This window comes from Dendrobates tinctorius, unplaced genomic scaffold (assembly GCF_039654945.1).
Source record: "Dendrobates tinctorius isolate UK_male_01 unplaced genomic scaffold, ASM3965494v1 ptg000028l, whole genome shotgun sequence".
NCBI classification, from domain to species: Eukaryota; Metazoa; Chordata; class Amphibia; order Anura; family Dendrobatidae; genus Dendrobates; species Dendrobates tinctorius.
Genome location: NW_027361696.1, coordinates 81,806,134 through 81,822,630, shown reverse-complemented (window position 1 = coordinate 81,822,630; position 16,497 = coordinate 81,806,134). Strand labels below are relative to the sequence as shown.

Below are 16,497 nucleotides of genomic sequence, written 5' to 3'. Positions count from 1 at the left end.
CTCCTCCCTTAGTGCTTGCAGTGTGTTTTCAAGCAGGCAGATAAGAGGGTTAGTCATGCTGACTAGTGCATCATCTGCAGTCGCCATCCACGTGGAATCATCGAAGGCACGCAAAACGTGGCAGATGTCCTTCATAGAGGCCCACTCAGTGGTGGTGAAGTGTGAGCGGCACGCAGTGCGACTTGTTTGCCCCTGATGCAGCTGGTACTCCATTACTGCTGCCTGCTGCTCACACAACCTCTCCAACATATGTAACGTTGAATTCCACCTGGTGGGTAGGTCACATATGATGCAATGTTCTGGAAGGCGGAATCGGCACTGCAGAGCTGCAATGCGTGATCTTGCCATGCTGGAACGCCGCAAGTGAGCGCACTCTATGCGGACCTTGTGCAGCAGTGCATCAAGATCCGGACAGTCCCTCAAAAAACTCTGCACGACCAAGTTGAGCACATGTGCCAGACATGGGATGTGAGTGAGGTTGCCTAGGCCCAGAGCTGCCACCAGATTTTGGCCATTGTCACACACTACCATGCCTGGCTGGAGATTCGCTGGCACAAACCACACGTCGCTCTCCTACTTGATGGCATTCCAGTGTTCCTGTGCTGTGTGGCTTCGATTCCCCAAAGAAATTAATTTCAATACGGCCTGTTGACGTTTGGCCACGGCTGTGCTCATATTGGTCGTAACAGGTAAGTGTTCACAGGTCCATGTGGAGGTAGACTGTGATGGCTCCTGCAGCACTGATTCAGAGGAACTGGAGTATGAGGAGGAGTAAATGTGTACAGACTGGATTCCTGCAATCCTTGGAGTTCGCAGAACACGTATAGCGCCACTCTCAAGATCTGTACCCGGCTCCACAACATTTACCCAATGGGCAGTGAGGAAAAGATATCGTCCCTGTCCATGGTTACTGGTCCACGCATCGGTGGTCAGGTGGACCTTGCTACTGACGGCGTTTAGTAGTGCATGTTTAATTTTTCCCTCCACATGCTTTTGCAGGGCAGGGACGGCTTGCCTGCTGAAATAAAAGCGGCTGGGCACCAGCCTGAATGAGAGCATTTCAAGGGACAGTAGTTTTGCAATGCCAGCATTCAGAGCCTGTGCTTGGGGGTGGTTTGCCGAGTATGTTCGCCTTTTCTCCCATGCCTGTGCTACCGATGGCTGTAGACTGGCCTGGTGTGTCAGGATGACAGGGAACGTGGTGCTGTGGGTGGAATGACACTGTGTCTCTGTACAACAGTGCCAGAGGTTCTTCCATGGTGATCCTGTGAGGAAGCCGAACCAGCTGTGTGTGAGGTGGAGGAAGAGGCTACAACATGAGCTGAAGAAGGTGGTAGGTGGCGCTGTAGGTTGGCCTAGGTCTTCAGTGTGTCTTTGTAACTCCACCATGTGCTTGGTCTGCACATGTTTCCACATATTTGTGGTATTGAGGTTGCTGACACTTTTCCCTCTCTTCACTTTCTGATTACACAGCTTGCATTTGACAAAGCAAATGTCATATGCAACTGTGTCAAAAAAGGACCAGGCACTGCAAGTCTTGGGAGTGCCCATTTTGGGTTTTGGAAGAGGCATGCTCCTAATGGGTGCCGAAGTGGAGGCTACAGGCAGCCGAGTCTGCCCCCTCCCTCTCCCTCCTTTTTTGGCCGTTTGGGGAATCTCTTCCTCAGAGCTGCTCCCACCACCTTCCTGTACCTCACGCCATGATGGGTCAAGGACCTCATAAGCTACACTACCCTCTTCAAAAGACTGCTTCTCCTGGGTTGTCTCGACAGCACAGTGCACACCAGAAAGTGGCACCTGAGTCTCATCATCAGATGCGTACTGAGGTGTGCTGACCATAGGCACTGACCCACCCGCCTCTTCAGATTCAGAGAGACAAAGGAATGCTGCTTGGCTGGCCCCCTCTTTCCAAGCCAACAGATGTAGAGAACAGAAGTAGAGATGGCTCCTGTCCAGGGCTCTCTGACTGCCTGGGCAATTTGGCAGGTGGTGAAGAGACAGATGGGTGCTCTTCAGTGCTCTGGACCTGAGAGGATCTGGAACTAATTGAAGTTGATGCGTTAGCTGCCATCCATCCGACAACGGCTTCAATTTGTTTGTCCCGCAGCAGTGGGGTACGGCGAGCTCCTACAAAGCTGCACATAAAGGACTGTTCCCTGGTAAAACTGGGGGATGCTGAGTCACTGGTGCCCGCAGCAGGCACAGAATCCCCACGTCCTCTCCCTGCAGAAACTCCACGCCCACGACCACGTGCCTTACTCCCTGCCTTCTTCATCTTGGTAGACTGATAAAGATAGGCAGAAAAGTACTAAGGGCTTAGTGTGCTGCTAACAGGTATAAGAAACACTAATTTTATAAAGTGTGGACTAGACTTTAATATGAGCTAATGTGGCCTACACAACTGTAAAGTGGAGTGTTTGGTGAACTTTATTAACTTTTTTTTCTCACAAAAAGACACTGGATGTGCCCAAAGATGTAAAACCGATAATATCACAAACTTTTTGTAGCTATTACAATGCAGGAAGGTAACCTACAATGCAATAGATGAGGCTCCAAAAAATAGGCTAATACTAATCTGGCTGGGGCTGCAGGGCACAAGCCAGCAGAAAGACTGCTCTATCTACTCCTATATAGTGTTTGCAAATATTCTAGCTGGATACGGATGGAACCACACTAATAGGAGAAATCTGGAAAACTGAGCAGCACTAATGCAAAAAAAGGACAATGTATGAGGCAGTGACGCACGCTGAGCGGACTACAACCGGAGGTGCCTGCAGAACACACTACAGCGTGAGCTGCACTCACACACAGACCTCGCAGACAGCCGTGAACAGCGCTGCAAGGCAAAAGAAAGCTTCTCACACAGCGGTTGCTAAAGTAGCCTGGGTAAAGCACAATACAGCAAATCGCTAGCTCAAACTGATCCTCAGATTCAGAACAGCAGCGTCCTGTCCCTAAGTAAATTCACAGCAGAGTGAACCCAAAATGGCGGCGGCTTTTATAGTGAATCATGACATCATTTCAGCAGCCAATCACAGCCATGCCATTAGTTAACATGCCTAACATGCATAACAGGATGTGCCCACAAGTCTTAGGATTCCTCATTGGCTGAATAAAATCAAACTGGCTCATTGCATTATGGGAACTTCCGATTCCGGTATTCGATATTCTAAAAGTATCGGAACTCAGTATTGGAGCTCCGATACAGCGAATATCGGCCGATACCCGATATTGCAGCATCGGAATTCTCAACACTACTTATGAAGTGAAACAAAAACAAGTTTAATTCACCCAACCTATAAAAAACCCACGTTAGTTAACCCATGTACAGTACTTAACACCATAAATAATTCTGCCAGAATTTGTAAAAGTTATGGCTCTCGGAACACAACGACACAAAATGAATGATTTTGTTTTTAAATGGTTTCTATTGTGAAAAATTAGCAAAACATAAAAAAACTATACACATTTATATCATCATAATTGTTCTGACCCATAGAATAAAGTTAAAATGTAACTTATCGTGCTGGTGAGTGACCACTAAATAAAAAAATTTGCAGAATTGAGAAATTTTTTTAGTCCTCCTAAAGAAAAAGAATAAAAGTTTTTGAACTACATTATATGTTTTCCATTAAAATATAGAACTTGTTCAGCAAAATAAAAATAAGCGTCAAATGAAAAATTAAACCTCTATATCTCTTGGAATGCAGAAATAAAAAAATACTGTCGTTGGGGCCATAATAGTGGCATCCTGAAGGGTTAAAGAAGACATTTTTAACACATTGTTTTTTTTCCTAGGTCAAAGGGTGGTCAAGAGAGCATTTATGGGCATAGTCTTCAACGCAAAAAGTAAGTGAAGCATACAATTTGTGTTGCTCATTTTTACTCTTTTTATCAATTGGTCATATATGGTGCTACTTATTTTTTATAGAACGTTTTATAGTGTGTTTTTTAAAAACCCATTTCTTAAAGTTATTGCTTTATTTGGAAATTCTGCAATATCTTTGTCTCGAACATGTACTATGTATGTGATCATTACCTACAGTGAGTGTAAAGGTGGCCATACATCAATCTAAGGTAGCACAACCTAATGTGTGTCAGATGTTCCGTCTGCATTTGCAGTGGGATAAACTAATGGGTGTGTTGAATTTCAACATATTCGTTGCTTTGTTCTCAAGAGAGAGAATCTGCAGTTTGAAGTATCTCACACCATCGTATTCCAATCCCCTATTTAGAAATACAAGCCTACTTGGCCGAAACAATCCTACATGTGCATGTGGGGGTCATTAGGAATAACCATTGGGACTGAAACCTTTTGAAAGTGAATGGTTAACTGTAGGAGGGTGATGCCAACCTGGCCTAGAGCTTCTCCCTGATAGGGTCTGCATCTATGAAGTGCGCTCCGTAGCATTTTCCATTTTATGTTCCTTTCATCAAATCATCTTCAATGAAATCTAGGGCTGCCGAAAAGAGGTTGTCCACTACTTTAACACTGATGACCTATCCTTAGAATAAGTCATCAATGTCACCCGGCACTCAAGACAATCGGCTGTTCTCGGTGTCAGCCAAAACTGCCCATTTACGGCAGCTCCGTCACCTCTCCGCTAATGACACTGGGAACAGCTGATTGGTGGGGGGTGCTGGGTGTCATACCCCCATTGATCAGACATTGATGACCTATCCCAGGGATAGGTCATCAATGTTAAAGCAGTAGACAACCTCTTTAAGTTAGTATCTAACAAGGTCAATGATCGTTGTGCGATCATTGATGTAATATTTATGGTCTAGTTTTTGAAGTACGCAGCTGATGTGACAAGCCTGCTACTTATCGTGTTCTGGATTTTTTTTTCTAGATATCACACTGTTCCAAAAAACAACTTCAAGCAGCATTATGAAAAGAACCATGCGAACAGCGACCTTGGATTTGCCGAAGAGTATCAGGTATTGTTTATTCAGATTTATTATTTCTATCACTTAAAGGGAACCTGTGACCCCCCCCCCAGGCGTTTTTAAGTAAAAGAGTCACCTTGTGCAGCACTAATGCTGCATTCTGTAAAGGTGGCTTTTATTTAGCGTCCCTTCCACCTCCGAAATAATCGCTTTTAAAATTGGTCAGACATACCTGATATTTGACAGGGGGGCAGGTCTTTCCCCCCCGGACACATACTCCTCACATAGGTCAGTCATGTCCTGCTTTTGAATTTGGCGCCGCTTCCTCAGCGTTCATTTCTTTTTCTTGTGCTGAAGCCTGTAATATTCTGACATCACCACAGGTCTAGCTGCACTGCTGCCCTGCTCAGCTCCGCCCCTATGGGTCCCATGGTGCTGACGTCATCACAGGTCCTGCTGCACCATGGCTCTGTTGAGCTCCGCCCATACTGGTCACGTGGTGCTGATGACATCACAAGTCCTGCTGCACCACTGAAAGAATATTACAGCGCAGGCATGAGAAAAAGAAATTAACGCTGAGGAGGCGGCGCCAAATTCAAAAGCTGGACATGACGGACGTATGTGAGGCGTCTGTGTCCAGGGGGAAATATCTGCCCTCCTGTCAAATATCAGGTATGTCTGACCAATTTTAAAAACGATTATTTCGGAGGTGGAAGGGACGCTAAATAAAAGAGCCACCTTGACCGAATGCAGCATTAGTGCTGCACAAGGTGGCTTTTTACTTAAAAACGCCTGGAGGCGGTGACAGGTTCCCTTTAAATAGTACCTGTTGCAATTGCTGCTGCTCCTCTGATTCAAGAATCGTTTTTCTTTTTCTTCTATTCCCCTCCATTTCAAAGTTATGCCCCTGTAATAATTTTCTCCTCTGATGCTAGCCAATCAAAACCAGGCCACACCCACAGAGCAGTTCTGTGGCATATATCCAGTTTGTTGAACGGAAAATATGCTTATTTGAGAGGGGCATAGTTTTGGAACGGAGGGTCACAAAAAAGAAAAGGTGTTCCGGAATCAGTGAAGCAACACTAATTGGAGCAGGTGCTCAGTAAAAAATTAAATTAAAGGTCCCCTTTAATTTGTATAAAAGGATCTAAATAGTGGAACTGTGAAAAAAAAAAAAAACAGGAGAGAAGGTGGTAGTTTCTTTTGTATGTCTAGTATGTATAAAATATGGTATTAAAGTGAACATAAGAAGAAAAAACTGCTCTTACTTGTGTCAGTTGCCGAGGACACAACTCCAAAAAAGTATATTTGACCAAAGAGTATTGTGGACATCAAACATGGAAAATACAAAAATTTAGTGTTTACTGGCATCTGCTTCCTTGGTGAAAAATAAAATGTAACAAAGACAGATTTCTACATTGAAAGCTGAACTATGTGTTCCAAACCTGGAATTAGATATTCATCAGATACATTGTAACTACAGTCCACCACCACTAGGGGAAACACTACTTACCTTGAACCTTGTAATAGAATGGCATGCTCCAAGCTCCCTCTAGTTGTGGCTCCAGACATTTATGTCTATAGAGGGAAATTGAAGAGCCATATAAGAGTATCTGCACACATTAAAGGGAATCTGTCACCACTTTTTTGGCATATCATGTAAAAATATACAGTACATAAATGCCGTTTTTATTCCTCCCGCAGTGTATGTAAATATGCTCGGTCCGTTCCGATAGGTGGGGCTTACTGTCCGTCTCCAATCCCCCTCGTCTTGCTGTACGTACTCGTTTCTGTGAATATCACAGATAGCGTACAGTTACCGCACGTGCGCATTCAAACGGTCCATCGCACGTGCGCATTATGCTTTGCCCAACTGTGGGCAAAGCCGAAAAACAGTATTGTGCATGCGCTGGCATACGCCATGTCTTTCTGTGGCCCGGAAGTATGCAAGTATACTTTCAGGAAATAGAACGCAATCGTGTATGCCGGCGCATGCATGACACTGTTTTTTGGCTTTGCCAACACACGAGGGACCATTTGAATGCGCGTGCGCGGTAACGCTATGCGAACACAGGAGTTGCCCGAAAAAAATGCGTAGAGCAAGTCAGGAGAGGGGGGAGAGACTGACAATAAGCCCTGCCCATCGGACCGGACCAAGCATATTTACATTCACCGCGGGAGTTATAAAAACTGTATTTATGTATCATTGGTGGGGAGTCAAGGGGTATAAAAAGTACTTGTGTAATGCAGAGCTGACACTAAATTGAATGATATTTTTACATGATATGCCAAAAAGTGGTGACAGATTCCCTTTAAGTGTTTGCAGGCCTCTTTTAGCAGGACAAATGCAAACAATACGCACGCATTTTGGGACATTTTCACCTGCGGTTCTATTGCATTCATTTGAATGAATTAAGAACATTTCAAGAATGCTGAAAGAATTGACAGGCTGCAGATTTTGAAAAAAGCATTGATGGTTAAAATACGCAAGAAAAAGAAAAGCACTGTGTGCAAGAGATTTCCGAAAACTCATTCATTTTGCTGGTACCTTAAAACTGAAAAAACTGCAAGTACTCAACATGTACATAGGATATTAGAAAACTAAAGTCAGCTCAGCTCTAGAAATATAAAAAAAAGAGTTATTAACACAGTCTTTTAGATCTGAAAGTGACATGGAGTGTCGAATATTTTTATCAAGGGAAGTTTAATAAATAAGGCTTCTCAGTTGAACGTCCAGATATAGCCAAGTATAACAAATGGACTCTAGTCCAACAAGCAGTGAAAGTCGGTACCTTCATACAAAAAGTAATAAAGTTGAACCAGATAAGCCTCCAGAATGAAGAAATGTTATACAAATAAAGTGTAATACAACCTCTAGTGCTGAGGCGCTAAATAGTAAGATCAAACATTAAGTCCAGAAATATTGACAATCATATAAACATAGACTTCTTCTAACGACTCCGTTAGCTAACTCCAGTATGCAATGTACTGAAATTCACATTAAAGAATTAAATGAGAATAAAATAATAAATGAATCCCACAAAAAAACAAAAGACAAGATGTACACAACAAAAGGTAAAGGAAGGGGGAGAGGTGCAGGCTTCAGGAGATATAAGAAGAGGCAGGAGAAACCTTAACCATTTCTCTGGGCCCAGTAGTAATCCCAAGGGGCCCAAACAAAGTAAAACTATCCACTCTCTGTCCCATCAAAGCCGTCATATACTCCATCCTGTGAATGTCAGCTATTCTATTCAATACGTGCTGCTGAGATGGAGGGGAAGACTACCTCCAGTTAAGGGCAATCAGACACCTAGCTGCAGTAAGAATATATAGTAACAACCTGGCTGAGTTTTTCCCCATCCCTTTAGAGGAAATGTAAAGCAGTTAGATATCCAGGTCAAGCCCCACCTCCACATAGAGAACCCTGTTTAATAAGACTCTCACTTCCTCCCAAAAACCCATAACCCCAAGACAAGACCAAAAAATGTGGTATTGGGTGCCTACCTGAGACCCACAATGCCAGCACAAATTTGAGAGTTGAGGGTTTAATCTGTAGAGGAAATCAGGGGTATGATACCAGAACATCAATATTTTCTACTGATTTTCCTTGTAGAGGGTACAAATAGAGGACTTGGGTGCTTTTTCCCATATGGTCTGCCAACGCTGGGGTGATATACTTTTCCCCAGGATAGGTTCCCATCTACTCATGTAAGGGTGTTTAAATTGTTGGCCCTCCCGAAGACAATTCAGCATCTGCGATATATCTGAAATTTAATCCTCTGGTTGATGTGCCCCTTTTGCAAATCCTCTCAAAATCAGTAGGCATAGACACCTACAAACCATCATAAAGCGAAAAGGCAAAATGTCTGTCTGATTTGTGAGGTAAAATATTGTTTAAAAACAGTCAGTGAAATATTTTACCTCACAAAATGAATCCTCTGTGATCCCCTGCTGTAATGTCAGTATTGTCTTTTGCTTCCTCCCCTGCCCAGGAGATGTGGTATGCTCCGTACACGGTCACACACAGACAATTGTTTTTGACCGTTTTTAAAATGAACTTTCGTTCGTGGGAAAACCCCTTTAATGTGACCGGTCTCCTCCGCCTATAGACACGTCTCGCATCTGCCGCCGGGATCAGCCGAATGATTCACTGCGCCTGTGTGGAATTCACGCAGGCAAAGTGCGACGGTGTTCCACTGGTGGTACCGCGCAAGAGGCTGCGTGAGTGTGAGTGTAAGGCTTTTTACACTTGCCATGTTTTTGCGGCCCCAATAGATTTTTACAGGGCCTAAAAAACGGCCCGCAAAAATACATCGGAGCACCGTGTCCCGTATGGCCGTGAGGGCCATATATATGACCGTGAAAAAATATCGAGCTTGCTCGATATTTATCACGGCTCACGGATATGGCCTCCATTTAAATCAATGGTACCGCAAAAACAACGGTAGCTTGTGGTATACCGTATTTGCGGATCGCCGTTTTTTTCCCTGCAATTTGTTACAACAGGGAAAAACGGTGATCCGAGAAGGTTTTTTTTGCGGGCATGTGTAAAAGTAGTGCGTGTGTGTGTGTTGTGACAGTGGTCCGCTGCTGGTACCACGCAATAGGTTGGTACCAGCAGCAGTTTCCATATTGAAACATCCATCACTTGGGTGTCCCAATATGGCGGTCGGTGAACTTCCTCCGCTTGGAAATCTGGGATACGGTGACATCTGGACAGAACAGGAAATGAAAGCATTACAAGGCAACTATATAAATAGATGTGTGTGTAGAAGTGCATACCATATATCTGTGTATAAGTGCATGCAGTGTATATGTTTGTATGTGAGTGTAAGTGTGTGCAGTGTATATGAATGTATGTATGTGAATGTAAGTGTGTGTATAAGTGTGTGCCATGTATGTATGTGTGTGTATAAGTGTGTGTGCCATGTATGTATGTGTGTGTATAAGTGTGTGCCATGTATGTGTATGTATGTTTGTATAAGTGTGTGCCATTCATGTGTGTAATTGCGTGCCATGTATATGTATGTGTGTACCATGTACATGTGTGTCGTGTGTGTGTATGTGTTTGCCATGTACATGTATGCATGTACAGTATGTATAAGTCTGTACCATGTTCGCGTGTGTGTACAAGTGTTTTGCCATGTACATGTGTGTATAAGCGTGTGCCATGTATGCGTGTACGCCATGTACGAGTGTGTAAGTGTATTCCATGTACATGTATGTATGTGTGTATAAGTGTGTGCCATGTACGTGTGTGTATAAGTGTGTGCCATGTACGTACATACGTGTGTGTATGTGTGTGTTTGCCATGTACATGCCATGGACATGCCATGTACATGTGAGTATAAGTGTGCATGTGCTATGTACGTGTATGTGTTTAAGTCTGTGATATATATATATATATATATATATATATATATATATATATACGAATAAAATATACGGTATATAAAATATACATTTATTGCTTTATTCTAACTTGACTATGTCATTAGTATACGTAGAACGTAGATGGCTGGGTATAGACACAGTGGCAGTGTGTCATGCACATTTTTAAATACTGGCTGCACAGACGAGAATATATGTGTGTGTGTGTATATATGTTTGTGTGTGTATATATGTATGTGTGTGTGTGTGTATATATATATATATATATATATATATATATATATATATATATATATATATATATATATATATAGTGGGGCAAAAAAGTATTTAGTCAGTCAGCAATAGTGCAAGTTCCACCACTTAAAAAGATGAGAGGCGTCTGTAATTTACATCATAGGTAGACCTCAACTATGGGAGACAAACTGAGAAAAAAAAATCCAGAAAAACACACGGTCTGTTTTTTTTTTTCCTTTTATTTGCATATTATGGTGGAAAATAAGTATTTGGTCAGAAACAAAATTTCATCTCAATACTTTGTGATATATCCTTTGTTGGCAATGACAGAGGTCAAACGTTTTCTGTAAGTCTTCACAAGGTTGGTATGTTGGCCCATTCCTCCATGCAGATCTCTTCTAGAGCAGTGATGTTTTTGGCTTTTCGCTTGGCAACACGGACTTTCAACTCCCTCCAAAGGTTTTCTATAGGGTTGAGATCTGGAGACTGGCTAGGCCACTCCAGGACCTTGAAATGCTTCTTACGAAGCCACTCCTTCGTTGCCCTGGCGGTGTGCTTTGGATCATTGTCATGTTGAAAGACGCAGCCACGTTTCATCATCAATGCCCTTGCTGATGGAAGGAGGTTTGCACTCAAAATCTCACGATACATGGCCCCATTCATTCTTTCATGTACCCGGATCAGTCGTCCTGGCCCCTTTGCAGAGAAACAGCCCCAAAGCATGATGTTTCCACCACCATGCTTTACAGTAGGTATGGTGTTTGATGGATGCAACTCAGTATTCTTTTTCCTCCAAACACGACAAGTTGTGTTTCTACCAAACAGTTCCAGTTTGGTTTCATCAGACCATAGGACATTCTCCCAAAACTCCTCTGGATCATCCAAATGCTCTCTAGCAAACTTCAGACGGGCCCGGACATGTACAGGCTTAAGCAGTGGGACACGTCTGGCACTGCAGGATCTGAGTCCATGGTGGCGTAGTGTGTTACTTATGGTAGGCCTTGTTACATTGGTCCCAGCTCTCTGCAGTTCATTCACTAGGTCCCCCCGCATGGTTCTGGGATTTTTGCTCACCGTTCTTGTGATCATTCTGACCCCACGGGGTGGGATTTTGCGTGGAGCACCAGATCGAGGGAGATTATCAGTGGTCTTGTATGTCTTCCATTTTCTAATTATTGCTCCCACAGTTGATTTCTTCACTCCAAGCTGGTTGGCTATTGCAGATTCAGTCTTCCCAGCCTGGTGCAGGGCTACAATTTTGTTTCTGGTGTCCTTTGACAGCTCTTTGGTCTTCACCATAGTGGAGTTTGGAGTCAGACTGTTTGAGGGTGTGCACAGGTGTCTTTTTATACTGATAACAAGTTTAAACAGGTGCCATTACTACAGGTATTGAGTGGAGGAAAGAGGAGACTCTTAAAGAAGAAGTTACAGGTCTGTGAGAGCCAGAAATCTTGATTGCTTGTTTCTGACCAAATACTTATTTTCCACCATAATATGCAAATAAAATGAAAAAAAAAACAGACAATGTGATTTTCTGGATTTTTTTTTCTCAGTTTGTCTCCCATAGTTGAGGTCTACCTATGATGTAAATTACAGACGCCTCTCATCTTTTTAAGCGGCGGAACTAGCACTATTGCTGACTGACTAAATACTTTTTTGCCCCACTGTGTGTATATATATATATATATATATATATATATATATATATATATATATATATATATATATATATATATATATATAATAATGTGTATGTGTGTAATAAATATATATGTGTGTGTGTATGTAAAAAATAGGAACAGCACAAAATACCTTAAAGCAGTGCACGCTTCTCCAGACACCTCAATGTCCTTAGCACATGTGCATGAATCTAGGCCATGTGAAAACACAGAAAAACATTACAAAATATTCAATTTAGATTAAACTTCTCAATTTTCCCAAAAAGATTATTTTTTTTTTACAGTAATAGATGAAAAATGAAGGTATATGTGTCTATATTTATATATACAGTATATATGTACATGTGCATATGTGTGTGTGTGTGTGTGTATATATATAAACATGTTGGCAATCGACCAGCGAATGAGCAAAATGCTGCTCATTCATTGGGTGATTTGATTGTTTATGGCAGAACATAAATCATTGTTCTCGGCAGCACATCACTGGTGTAAGCTGTAGATATGCTGCTAATCATAGCTGTGGAGTCGGTAAGCCAAAGCTCCAGCTCCAACTCCTCAACTTCCATGACTCCCACCTCCAGAGCACTGGTCACTACTGAGCATGTACATAAAGTGCAGCACAGATTCATCTCCGCTAAAAGCTGAGATCTGGAACAGAACTGACATTTATAGGACATTTCACAACTTCCCAAATTACTATGAAAAAATGACATCACATCCTGCACCCAATTTATTATATAATGTAATTAAGGAGTCAAAGTCTGTAGATTTGATACCAACTCCACCAAAATGGACACTGACTCCGACTTGACAGCACTGCTGCTTATAACATGATACTAAATGGGGACAGATTGATCTACTACTGATTGTTCTGTCCCCATCCTTCTCCATTAGCCGGTGTAAAGAGGCCGAGAAACGACTTGAATATTGTCAATCACATTCATTGAACGGCCTGAACTCAGCCCATGTATGAATACAACCAAAATGTTTGAGTGTCATAGTGTAATATGTGAGCATTGGGGGCCTCATTTTACATTTTTGCCTAGGGCCCCACTTTGTCCAAAACCGGCCCTGTTAACAGATTAGGGTAAATTTAAGAAGAATCAGCAAAGTCCATTAGTGGATGATCCGCTTTTGCCTCACCTGGGACCGGGGTCTCCTTGTTCCTTTCTTCTTTTCTGGGACCAGACTGGTGGTGGTGGCGGACCTTCAGGACCAGGAGTGTCCTAATCAACAATCTTAGGGATCTGAAGCCCCAATGAGTCACAAAAAGCCGGGAGATCCTCCAGGGTTTGCAGGGTTGCCGATATTCCCTCTGTCCGGACCGTTAATGCAAAGGGAAAACCCCATCTGTATGGAATCCTAAGATCCTTCAGTGTGGTCAATAAGGGCTTGAGATGACGCCTTTTTTGCAGGGTAATACGCGACAAATCTGGGAATAACTGAACCACATTTCCCTGAATACAGTATCTCATTCTGGGACCTGGCTTTCATTATTTGTTCTTAATTTCAAAATCATGGAGGCAGCAGATAATATCTCGTGGGTAATTTGACGATCCTTTGGGTTGTAGGGCCCTGTGAGCTCGATGAAACATAATAGGCATTGAGCCTCAGAAAGAAGGGGTCCAGGGCGGTCGCAGAGTCGGCTGAAGCGAATCCGGTAAGCACAGAGGTCCTTGCTCTCCTGGGACCCATCGGGAGAACAAAAAGTGTCGGTGCAGGTGCCGAAAGCCGCAAAATCAAGGAGCCTGGCAGGAGCCCTGAAACTGTGCATCTGCTCAGGCCAGCATCCGGACTCTCCCCCATGCTGAGTTTTCTTAATAATCTTGAGTAGTGTTGAGCATTCCGATACCGCAAATATCGGGTATCGGCCAATATTCGCGGTATCCGAATTCCGATACTGAGTTCCGATACTTTTAGCATATCGAATACCGGAATCGGAAGTTCCCATAATGCTGTGAGCCAGTTTGATTTGATTCAGCCAATGGCAATCCTCAGAAGTGTGGGCACATCCTGTTAGGCATGTAGGCATGTCAACTAATGGCATGGCTGTGATTGGCTGCTGAAATAATGTCATGATGCACTATAAAAGCCGCCGCCATTTAGGGTTCACTCTGCTGTGAATTCAGTTAGGGACAGGCTGCTGTTCAAGACTGTGAAGGACAGTAGGAGATGGCGATTTTCAAAATAATATTGTGCTTTACCCAGGCTACATTCTCAATCAGTGTAGCTTTCTTTTGTCTTGCAGTGCTGTTCACAGCTGTCTGCAAGGTCTGTGTGAGTGCAGCTCACGCTGTGTAGTGTGTCCTGCAGCCACGTCTGGTTGTAGGCCGCTTAGCGTGCCTCACTGCCTTCTGCATATTTTTCTTTTATTGCTGCTCATTTTTCATTCTCCTATTAGTGTGCATCCATCTGTATCCATATACATTGGTTGCAAACACTATAGGAGTAGACAGCGGAGCCTTTCTGTAGCCTTTCAGTGCTAGTGCCCAGTTATCTGCACTGTTCACGGCTGTCTGAGAGGAACTCTGTGTGTGAGTGCAGCTCACACTGTAGTGTGTCCTGCAGCCACGTCTGGTTGTAGGCCGCTCAGCATGCGTCACTGCCTCATAGATATTTTTCTTTTATTGCTGCTGATTTTTCATTCTCCTATTAGTGTGCATCCATCCGTATCCATATACGTTGGTTGCAAACACTATAGGAGTAGACAGCGGAGTCTTTCTGCAGCCTTTTAATGCTGGTGCCCAGTTATCTGCACTGTTCAAGGCTGTCTGAGAGGTCTCTGTGTGTGAGTGCAGCTCACGCTGTAGTGTGTCCTGCAGCTACGTCTGGTTGTAGGCCGCTCAGCGTGCGTCACTGCCTCATACATATTTTTCTTTTATTGCAGCTCATTTTTCATTAATTCTCCTATTAGTGTGCATCCATCTGTATCTATCTACATTGGTTGGTTGCAAACACTATATAGGAGTAGATAGAGGAGCTTTTTTTCTGGCTTGTGCCCTGCAGCCGCAGCCAGATTAGTATTACCCTATTTTTTGGAGTCTCATCTTTTGCATTGTAGGTTACCTTCCTGCATTGTAATAGCTCCAAAAAGTTTGTGATACTATCGCTTTCAAATCTTTGGTCACATCCTTTTTGTTTTTTAAAAAAACAAAACAAAATAAAGTTCACCAAACACTCCACTTGACAGTTGTGTAGGCCACATTAGCTCATATTAAAGTGTAGTCCACACACTTTATAAAATTAGTGTTTCTTATACCTGTTAGCAGCTGTTCAGGAATAATCACACTAAGCCCCCCCTTTCTACTTTTCTGCCTATCTTTATCAGTCTACCAAGATGAAGAAGGCAGGGAGTAAGGCACGTGGTCGTGAGCGTGGGCGTGGAGTTTCAGCAGGGAGAGGACGTGGGGATTCAGCAGGGAGAGGACGTGGGGATTCTGTGCCTGCTGCGGGCACCAGTGACTCAGCATCCCCCAGTTTTACCAGGCAACAGTCCTTTATGCGCAGCTTTGTAGGACCTCGCCGTACCCCACTGCTGCGGGACAAACAAATTGAAGCCGTTGTCGGATGGATGGCAGCTAACGCATCGACTTCAATGACTTCCACGTCCTCTCAGGGCCAGAGCACTGAAGAGCAACGATCTGTCTCTTCATCACCTGCCAAATTGCCCAGGCAGTCAGAGAGCCCTGTACAGGAGCCATCACAGTCCTCTACTTCTGTTCTCTGAATCTGTTGGCTTGGAAAGAGGGGGGCAGCCAAGCAGCATTCAAGAATGTGAAGAAGAGGGAGTATGCAGTGATGCGCAACTGCTTTGTCCCTCTGAATCTGAAGAGGCGGGTGGGCCAGTGCCTATGGTCAGCACACCTCAGTATGCATCAGATGATGACGAGACTCAGGTGCCACTTTCTGGTGCGTACGGTGCTGGCAAGGCTACCCAGGAGAAGCAGGTGTTTGAAGAGGGGAATGTAGATGATGAGGTCTGTTGTGAGTTCATTTTCCCCTTTGTCACTGAGGTCTGGTGAACTCCCTATTCTGGTGAAGGAAGGTAATGAGCCTGATTATCAGGCACCTGAACCTGATGAGGATGACTGGCTGAGTGGAGTCACGGACTGGATATAAGGCTGCCGACGCCCTTCTGCCCTGCGGGTGATTTCTCTGTGGACTTCTAGGACACCAGTCTGATTCCTGCTCCTCTAAGCTAAGTTTTTCTGCTTTGACTGTTTGCATTAGTGTTTTGTTTTTGTTTTCCTTGCTTTTCTGGATTCTGCCATTCCCTGCTGGGGTGAGCTGAATCTCCTTT

General features: G+C 43.6%; 1 protein-coding gene across 3 annotated transcripts in view; it reads left to right on the top strand.

Moving 5' to 3' along the window:
- PTPRH (protein tyrosine phosphatase receptor type H) overlaps positions 1-16,497 on the top strand; it is a 307,023-nt gene that overhangs the window by 247,628 nt on the left and 42,898 nt on the right. For all 3 annotated transcript variants that reach the window (XM_073571084.1, XM_073571082.1, XM_073571083.1), the window contains 2 exons: positions 3,799-3,849; positions 4,854-4,941. In XM_073571084.1, coding sequence (XP_073427185.1) covers positions 3,799-3,849; positions 4,854-4,941 — 139 coding nt within the window. The remainder of the gene's footprint in view (positions 1-3,798; positions 3,850-4,853; positions 4,942-16,497) is intronic.